The sequence below is a fragment of the Nicotiana tabacum genome, chromosome 17, assembly GCF_000715075.1.
Source record: "Nicotiana tabacum cultivar K326 chromosome 17, ASM71507v2, whole genome shotgun sequence".
Classification (NCBI taxonomy): Eukaryota; Viridiplantae; Streptophyta; class Magnoliopsida; order Solanales; family Solanaceae; genus Nicotiana; species Nicotiana tabacum.
Window position 1 is genome coordinate 119,180,900 of NC_134096.1, and position 10,309 is coordinate 119,191,208.

Here is a 10,309-nt window from a genome sequence, read left to right on the forward strand (position 1 = left end):
TGGCCTCCACTCTCCCCCCAAAATCTCGTACAAATTCTGAAACACTTCCGGCAACTGTGGAACGAGGGTACGTGCTTGTTGACCAACTTTCTCATTGTTTAGATGACGATGATCATCGTGAATATATGTTGCTTTCTCTGCCAATTGAAGTACTTGCTCTCTGGCTTGCCCCATATTCACGTGACCATTCTGCAACCATATCTGGGTAGTGTTGAGGGCGTTCCCCATTTGTGTCTCGCGTCCCTCGTATTCTTCAATACGGCGGTTTAGCACAGCTCTCTCAATCATCCACTGACACCGCTCTGCCTCAAAATCTGCATGTTGATGACCTATCTTATGCCTTTTTATTTCTTCCAATTGTGCATGAAACTGACCTTTTGAGTGTATCCAATAGGCCCTTTCTCTTTCAAACTGCTCTCTCTACTGATCAAACTCCAATTGTTGTTGGTGCACATCCTCTTCAACGATACTCAAGTCTTCTTGTAGCTTATGTATTTCAGCATTTTTATTTGCTTCAGCTCTTCTAACTAAACCAATAGTTCTTGCCAGTTCTTCTTCTAAGCGGGCCGCCTCATTTTTAGCATGCTTTAGATCTTTATCCATGACCCGTAAGGTAGATTGATAATCTTTCTCAATATTTAAATGAATCTGAGCGACTACGGCTTGTAGTTGGGCTTGTTGTTTGGATATGGTCATCCGGGCATGCTCCAATTCCTCTTTTAACCTTTCTATAGCTCTTTGATCATTTCTCCTCCTATTGGACCCTTCAGGCCCATCTCTAAGCGACGAAGGGTCATGAAACCAGGTAATATATTCAGGGATCACCTCTCCACGATCTCGGTCTTCTACCATATCATTCAACTCCGAGACTTTACTTGCATACCAAATTTTCATAATTTCTTCTTCGTCATGAGGTTGATCTTTACCAAAATCATAACAGAACTTGCTCATATCTCGTGTTGGTGGCACCTCCTATAGTCGTGCAAATTGGCGCATTACCCGAAGTGGAGCATAAGACTGAACACCATCCAATCCTATGAGTACCAAATAAGAATGGTATGCAGACTCACAAATGACCTCTTTAGAGGAGAACCAATCGTAGTTCCAAGTGATCCATTTGGCAGACAAAGTAAGAAGTAGTTCTTTCCAGGCGCCAATCCCCTCTGGTAAGTCACATTCGTCAATTCTTTTCTGGTGATCATAAGTATGATTGGGCCATAGCTCACTAAAATTAGTGATCGTAGGATGACGATAGAAATGCTCCAAAAATCATATCTGTAACAAAATGTTGCAACCATCAAAGTTTCGTGCGCCCATTTTACATCTAGTTAAAGCACGAAAAATGCAAGAAAGAATCATAGGGACCAAAGTATAATCACCCCCTTCTGAGGTCAGAGCCTCAACTACACTTGCCGAGCGGATGTCAATGTATCCCTCTCTTTCCTGGAAAACTACACGCCCCAAAAAGGTGACCATAAATGCAAACCTTCTATGTACCTTCTATGTTTCCTTATCTTCCTTTGATTTCAATTTTCCCACATTCCTTTCGAAATTGCATTCTAGGCCATACAACTGAAACAAAAAGCCCAACTTAACCTATTTGCCTCCTAGACCTTCATATTGTCCGTAATTTATGTTCAAAATCTTCAGAAACCTACCCTCGTTCACATTTTTTGGTACTATGAGCCTTTGGCGGCGAAGATTGCAGCCCCACCCCTGGAAATGGGCAATTTCCTCCAAGGTCGGAGTCATTTCACAGTCGGTAAAATGGAACACATTATTTTCAGGATCCCAGTGCGGAATCAAAGCTTCAATCACATCCCTCCTGGGCTTTATCGTAATCATGTGAACCAAATGTCCCAAGTATTTCTTTATCTGGTTTCGCTCATATTCCTTAAAGTCTCTCCACCAATCCCACAACAACTGTGGTATCTGATCGACAATCAGAAAATCTGGTATCCCTTCTGATCTGGGCCTCTTTTCAGACTTACCTCTTTCCCCACTCATGGTATACCTGTCTACCCAGACACGGGGTTAGACTTTGATCAAACATATTATTGACACACAAAAATTCCGATTTCTCGGGTTTTGACTCTTATAAAAGAATAAAAATAAATAAATAAATAAATAAAAGCTAAACTGTGGGACTAAAAAAATATATTTTTGGATTTTGTTTTTTGGATTTTCTAAGGAAATAATTGTAAATAGGGAATTAAGGAAAAGGAAAATATTTTTGAATTTATTCTGAAAATTAGGCCGGAACCGATGAGGTTTGCCTACGTATCTCACACCCGGTGAGAATCAGACCCGCGTAGTTCGGTTAAAACCGACTATGTTCTTTCTTTCTTTTTTTATTTTTTATTTTTTATTTTTTTTGAAAATTAATCTTTAAAAACTGTATGCACTAGACCACATCATTTTTCTCTGTTTGTTCAACTGATTTATGCTAAAGTCGGTCGACATGTCAGACTCCCAAATAATACAACAAGTAGCACATAACATGACATAATGGTTTCAACAAGGTACTTGTCTTAAAATAGAACTCGACCCTGCGTCGAGCGGTGCTAAGTCAAATGCACATGATGCAAATAAAGCGTAGCCTACTAGGGATATTCATTGCTTGTGGCTTGTTCTTCTAAGTTTGTAAATCCTAAAAGAGATGGTATCTAGACCTGGCTTACCCGGACGGACAACCCGAGCCGAGGAGCGTCAAGCGTCACCAGTAGTAGAACAACACTGGCTAGCTAACGGCTCTCCCGCCTAAACACGTGTGACTAAATCCTTCACCAGAAGATGGTAGGCTAACTGGCTTTATCTCAAGACAGAAATTTTGTGATGCTGGTAGGCAAACACAACATAACTAAATATCAGAAGACTCGGAGGGATGCGAGAGAAGATACAATTTATATGTACAGTTCAACAATATCAAAACGGTAAAAACTCGACAAGTAACACATTAGGCCCAAATAAATCACAATATATACAAAAATTAATAAAGCCAAATAAAGTCAATGTACAAGCTCGAATTCTTAAAGTCCCCAGCAGAGTCGCCAGAGCTGTCACACCCCTTTTTCTACCCGCAAAATAATATTATGTGAATTAAAGGGTTTTTCCAATTAAAGTGACAAAATTGAGTAGGGATTATTTTATTTACAGAGTCGCCACTTGGAATTGATTTTGTTGGTGTTCCAAGTCACCTTTTATTTGAATCCCTAATCAAAGGAAAGATTTGACTCTATTATTATTGGTCTGCGAAAACAAAGTTCGGGTAAGGAATTCTGTTAACCGAGGAGAAGGTGTAAGGCATTCCCCGAATCCCGTGGTTCTAGCACGGTCGCTTTTATTGATTAAAACTTGGCTTGAATTAATTTTGGATAAAGTATATTTTATTAGCCTTGAATTACTATCGTCTAATGTCGCTTAAAAATTAATAATTAAATTTTATTAATTTTGCCTTGTAGTGTGTAAGCACACAAGGTTTTATTTGATTATATGTACTAAAACAAGGAACGTATCGGTACACATGGTTTAAATACAATTAATTTTGAAGAGTCAAGGAGCGGGAATGCACACATGGCTACTTTATTAAATAAATATCGACCAAGGATCGTGTATAAACACATGGTTTACATCTCAAACGTGCCTAAAATTGCCAATCGCTTAAATTAATCATTAAGGAAATGAGCTAATTAATTAGTAACAAAACCTGATTTTTTTATTAGAATGACACTTTAAAGCTTGGACCAAATTGTTATTATTATTATTATAATTTTTTATTAAAAAAAGAAAGAAAGAAAGAAAATAGGCAGCTATGGAATTATATTGATGTTGGGATGTTGCTATTAAAGAAAATAAAATGGATCAAACTTTGGGTTTAGCTATTGGGCTTAACCAAAGTGAGCACTTTTATGGCCTTTATATGAATTTTCTATGTTCATAAGCCCATGTTTCTGGAGATTAATACAACAACCCAATAGCAATCTATGTTCAAAATCCTTTAATCAATTACTCTAACAGGTTTTTATTCTTCTTTTGACGAAATATATATATATATATATATATATATATATATATATATATATATATATATATATATGGGATATGAAGAACGAAAGAACAAGCCCCAAAAACAACTTAGACTTTTCATTAATTACCAAAAGCATAGAGCAGGGAGGCAACCTATGACATTTAAAAAAATATAATCTATTATAACAATGTAAAGAAGAGAAATTACTCATATGGAAGAGTATCTTACTAGAACACATATAAAAATGCTTTTGCAATTTAGTTGTAACAAAAAAAATAAAAAGCTACTTTTATTACTACATAACCTTCTAGTTTAAAAAATACCACTTCGTTTTGAACCAATAGTACAGATTTCAACAATCATTAAAGAAGATTAAATTTAAGAGGCCAGAAACTTGTGATATACTATTCTTAAAAACAAACAGTAGACCAACGAGATACTGTTTCAGCTGATCTGAAAGGAAGATTGAAGTTTTAACTTATCCCGAATTCCGCACACTTCGAGATATACATGCAGCATTTAAATATTTCTTTCTTCATTAGGTCTCTTCAAGCATGCTCAAATAACAGAAACATGTTCATAGATATTGAAAATCTGCATTACAATAGCTTAAAAGTTACCTGAATGGCTGAAAATCAAAACTATAGCAAAGATGGAACACCGGAAGAACAAACTAACGAACAACAGCGAACTAGCAAACTTCCAGCAGTGAAAAGAGCAACCAAACAACAATCTTTTAATCCGAAGTGACCCAGGAACTCAAAACAGAAGTTCAATGTCTTGGAAAAGGAAACAAGAACTCGGCTAACCTTAAGAGCTTAAGTTATTTTCCACAAGGTATTAGCTTTCAAAAGAATCACTCACAAACTTTCAGTTTTTCAGCTTACTTTGTTGTTCAGCTGATGCCTTTTACTTTCAAAGTTGTGTATTTTGCTTAGAGTGAGAAATGCCTCTGTCTTCTAAGTATAAGAGAGTGTGTGTTTTTTTTTCAGTCATTAAGCCTCCCCATTCTAAGTGTAAGAGAGTCCCTTTTATAGGAGAAAATCAGCCGTTTCAATAGGCAAATAAAGTTAGATTTTTGGACAGATTTTTTGGTTCACCAAAAATCTGTTCAAAAGACTAACTTTGTGTGCTAAACACTGTTCAAGGTCTGTCCCAAAGGTGAAAGGACAGCCTGAAAATCTGCTGTGTCAGAAGCAAGGAGAAAAAATATCCTTTCAGCCACCCTACTAGTAAAAGTAAGTTACTATTACCCTATTTTGTGATAAAATAAACTAACTTCAGATTTTAACCATCAACAATAAACTACTTGCTCAACACAAATCAAACTTGGACAACTATGAACTGACAAAGCATAGACGAGACTAAAAACGTAATTGAACTAAGTATTCAAACCAACTTGATGGGAATAAATTCGATTTATGCAAACTAATTACTAAACAAACAACTAAATTCACAAACTAATGCTCAAAATAGAACGAGCATCGTTAACAATCGGACAACGACTAACAACAACTAAATAATCGACTAACTAAGTGAACGATTTAACTAATACACTAAAGATCATGTTTAAATCAATAACGAATCTAACAAACCACTAAACTAAATAGAGATAGCTAATTAAATAAACCTAACTTGAAACTCTAATTAACAAGAAATAACCAAAACAGAAAAATAAATAAATAAAAAATCAGAAACTAATCTACTAAATAAAAAAAATCAGAAATTAATTAAAGAGATGACGATTATACCTAACAAGTATGCTTGAAGCCATTCGAGCCACGAGAAGACGCCGGAGATGCTAAAAGGCGACTACCCGACTCCGAAACGCATGTTTCTTTCGGGTAGATGCTAGAACGAAATGCGTTTCAGCATCTCGCCAAAAGAAACGAGTGTCTTTGAGTCGAAAAATAGCTAAGATGGGGGTTCGGGGCATTTTGGCGGTGGTGAGGCGGTGGAGTTGTGGCGGCGGCGAGGAGCAGGCCGGCAACGACGGGGATTTTGGGGGTGAAATGGGTAGGAAAAGATAGGTCTCGTGGAGCTCTATTCATCCATGTATGTGTTGTAGGGTGGTGTTGGCCGGAGCTTCAAGAATTTGGACCAAAAAGTTGCGGCTAAAATTTCTTAGATCTAAAATTCAAGGCGTTTGAGGGTTTTTTGAAGGAATTGGTTTGGAGATATGGGAAGAGGAGGTTGTGGAGATTATATGGTGTTAATTTGGAGGTGTTTGGAGGTGGTTCGCCGCCGGTGGGTGATTTTCGGCGGCGCGGCGGAGAGAAGAGAGAGAGAAGAGAGAAAGAGTTATGAGGGAAATGAGGGAATTTTTCAGATTTTTGAGGCTTTAAATACCTCTTGAAAGATCAAACAAGGACCATTAGATCAATGGGTGATCAATGGATGAGATTTGATCTTGGGTCACTTAATGAAACGACGTAGTTTTGAGGCAAAACTACGTCGTTCCGGACCCTTTCAAAGGCAGCCCCTTATCTTGCACTTTTGGCCACTTTCTCTTTCAAATTTGGCCCAATTTCTTTCTTAATCCTACTTATTAAACTAAATTTACACAAACAAATAAATTAATTAAGTAACTTATTCAAATGATCAATTAACTAGATTAATTCACCAATTGAATAGTTAGTTAATTCCTAAAATGCACAAATAAAGAAAGAACTATTTTTTGGTATTTTTATGATAGGAAATATGCAATCAAAGACACAAAAATTGGGAAATATAATTAAAGCAACAAAACACTAATGACTTTAGGAGGTGTTAAAATTGTATAAAAATTAGGTATTCACAAGGAGGACAATTTTATTTTATTTTTTCTTGCAACTGATAGAAGTGAAACGTTGTTTTTGGCCATTTTAAAAAAAAAATTAAAAGTCCATGTATTACCACCACCAAAAATTGGTAAAGAGAGGGGAAGACGTTAATCTTGCCTCTGTTGCCTAGCTATTTTAAGAGTAGACATTCCTATCTTTTTACACCATGTAACTTTTCTAATTGTTGGCAAAATATAGCTATGAAAGAGAAGATTCGCCAATTTTAATCACTCAATTTTGAGTAATTGGCTATCAAAATCATATAGCTTTCCTTTGTCTTTCAAAAATCACTCAAATTTGACTAATTCACTTAAATGGCCATCCATGTTGGATTTTATACTTTCTAGTGAGATTTACTAACATAGAAAGAATTAATGTTATGAAAATTATTATTAAATTACCAATTTAAAACCTGGATTATTTTAAAACTCAAACCACTCGTTTATCCAATACTTGACCCGTCCACATACGCTTTTGCTTTTCATAGTTAATTGAATTTGAGATGTTATATATTTATGTTACATCAGTTGGGCTTTTCATTAAGTGCGGCATTTAATGATACAAATACATCTACCCCAAGCTTATAAATCACTTTTTCTGTTACAACCTAATTAATGCTGAAGTATGAGAAAAATGTTGAAAAATTGCGTGCAATAACCGTCTTTAATCGTGTGTTACTCCAATTCGTTCATATGGTGGATTACATCGCATCTTGTTTGTTGACGGTGACAGTGACATCCAAAATAGTACCTATCTTTTAAGTGAAAGGCGAAGTACGTATGGAGAGAGCACCAAGAAACTAACAAAAGATGTAATAATAATGAAACAAAAAAGGACTAACAAACTCATACAAATTTATTAAGTGAATGATACCGTGACAACTGAGGGTATACGAAAATCTTTCTAATTTAAAATCACTACGATATTTATTTATAGTGTTACTTCTCTAGAACTGCAATGTTTCTCCTTTCCATGTTAGCTACATTTTCTATTATTTGTTATTATTTGACGGAGTAAATTCATTCGTGTAAAACACTCAAATACGACATAACTTTAATTTAAGTTTATTGTTTTACGAGAAGATAGCCCTTAAAAGGAAAATTTGTGAGGAGCATACATGTTAATTTACACGAAAGTGACTTAAATCTGAGGTTCTAATTATAATTGCAAAGAGAATCAAGACGAACAAACAAACCAAGCAAATTTATTGGATTATGTAGTACACTTGAACTTGAAAAGATTAAAAAAAAAAAAGTACCATATTCAACAAAAAGAATTGAATACTATACATATAAAACACATTTTTTTTTCCTATGGGGAAGGAGGTCTGCAATAGGGAGGGAGGAAAAAGTAAAGATAGGGATAATATTTAATAGGAATGAAATAGTGTATCTTAAATGGTGAATGATTGAGCAGTCTTCAGAAAGGTATTTTATCAGTGATATACTGGAAAAAAGCAAAAGGCGTATTGACTAGACTAAGTGCCATTTCTACCAAGATTGTCACACAGAAGCAGCAGGGGCATATGCATGTTAACATCAACCTGCACCATCCACACCGAAAATTCTTGTTAATTTATACATTTAGGGGCCATTTGATATGAAGACAAGTTGTACGTATTATAATGCAAGGAATAATAATACATGAGTTAGTAATATATAAATTATTTCTTCTTAGGTGTTTGGTTCATTGCACTAAAGTTGGATGTATAAGATACTATCATTTATAACATTTATACATTTTTCCAATTAAAAACCAATAAATTTATAATTTTATTCTTGGATGTTTGACCTTTATTGGTTTCTAGGAAAAAGACAAGGATAATTTTATGCTTTTAATGATTTACCATGTATAAGCTATATATGAATTAGTTATTTCATGTTGTCGGTATTGGTATAACAGTGCACCATTAAGTTATATATGAATTATTGATCCTGATTTGCAAAATACAACCAAATACGCTATAAATCCAATACGAAATTTTATACACCAATCAATTTTTCTATACATCTTACCAAACGACCCCTTAATACCCAAGTAACTTTCTTCTAACATCTTGGTTTGATTAATTCTTCATATTAACGGTCATTTACTAGGGGAATATATATGTTATTCTCTGGCACTTTCACGTAGGAATTATTTTATGGAATAATTGGTAAGTGACTTTATTGGTAAAAAATAAATAAAAGTAACTTTATTGAGTTATTTTTATGACTTGGATGACCATATGAGGTATTAACTCGAACTTGTTAATATAAAACAGTAATATTGACCATAAGCTTGACGGTTAATTTATATTGAGTTATCCCTGGGGTGCGAGCTTTTTCTAGATTTGTATAAATATTTTGATTTTTTACTTCTCATTTTAACCTTACTAACAAGCTTTTATTGCCATATGAATGTTATGGTATTATTAGGTCTACAAATTTTAAAAAGTTCTTTTTAAAAAAAAGTTCGGTCACCATATAAATTAATACGTAAGAAGGGAGTAGTAAATCCTATCCTAGAAACAAAAGTAAAGACAAAAAAGAAGAATTAAGAAGGACAAACCCGAGAATCCAGATAATGCATCCAACAAATGCAATGACGAGAGAGATTAGGGCAAATGGAAGTCCCAACAGAAAGGCTATAGGGCGGCATTTGATCTTTTCTTCACTTTGCTTAATCTGTATAGTAAACACTTCCGCACTTTCTTTTCTACTTTCGCCGGCTATTTTCTTCACTTCTTCATTTTTCTTTTCCGCAGCTGGATTTTCTTCTTTTTCTACCTTTGCATCTTTATTTGCATCACTTTCAATTGTTACAGTCGTTGGTGGAATGATCACTTGATCATTTTCCTTTGTTATTTCTTCTGACTTTGTTGCTTTGATCTGTTCATCTCCTTCAATGGGTAGCTGGGACATTGCTGATTTTTCTTCGTTGATATCCATTCTTATGAGCTCAGTTTAGTTATGAAAGAGAGTTTAGACTTGGTCTTATGCCAAAAAAAGAAAGCCTGCTCAAAAACAAATCTAAACACAAATATTTATATTGTAAAGATTTCTTGACATTCTTTGGTGATTCAAGACAGAATGAGTTTGGTAATGGCCAACCAATTGATTGACTCTTTCCCCCTTTGTAAAAAAATCCACCCAATTTGGAGTAATGGAATTTCGTTTGTCCCACTTGCATGGATCCAGATTCAATCCAAAGTCAAAGTCAAACTGTATACTTTATATTTTCATTGAAATAAGTAGGAGCCGACTTGGTATGTCTAACAACGTCAGAAATGAATATGTAATGGATTTATAACTGCATGCTGACTTAGACAATGCTGTAGTGATTGGGAACTGGCTCATCCCCTTGGAATTAATAATATGTCTAATCATGACAAGGACTGGAGAATAAACTTAACAAAAAGAAAAATAAAGAAGAAGAAGAAGAAGATCAACAAGTTTTTCTTTCTTAATTTCATTCTTTT

At 34.8% G+C, this 10,309-nt stretch overlaps 1 protein-coding gene across 1 annotated transcript; it reads right to left on the reverse strand.

The window, feature by feature from the left end:
* Positions 1-8,040: 8,040 nt before the first annotated feature.
* LOC107781896 (uncharacterized) lies at positions 8,041-9,868 on the reverse strand. Its single transcript, XM_016602717.2, has 2 exons — positions 9,400-9,868; positions 8,041-8,392 (listed from the first exon to the last, which is right to left on the reverse strand). The coding sequence occupies exons 1-2, from the start codon at positions 9,777-9,779 to the stop codon at positions 8,269-8,271; spliced, it is 504 nt and encodes a 167-aa protein (XP_016458203.1). The 5' UTR covers positions 9,780-9,868; the 3' UTR covers positions 8,041-8,268.
* Between the last annotated feature and the right edge of the window lie 441 nt (positions 9,869-10,309).

Coding starts and splice junctions, on each gene's coding strand:
- LOC107781896 (XM_016602717.2), bottom strand. CDS start 9,779: ATGGATATCAACGAAGAAAAATCAGCAATGTCCCAGCTACCCATTGAA. Junction 8,393..9,399: donor TGCATTATCTGGATTCTCGG/GTTTGTCCTTCT, acceptor TGGATGGTGCAG/GTTGATGTTAACATGCATAT.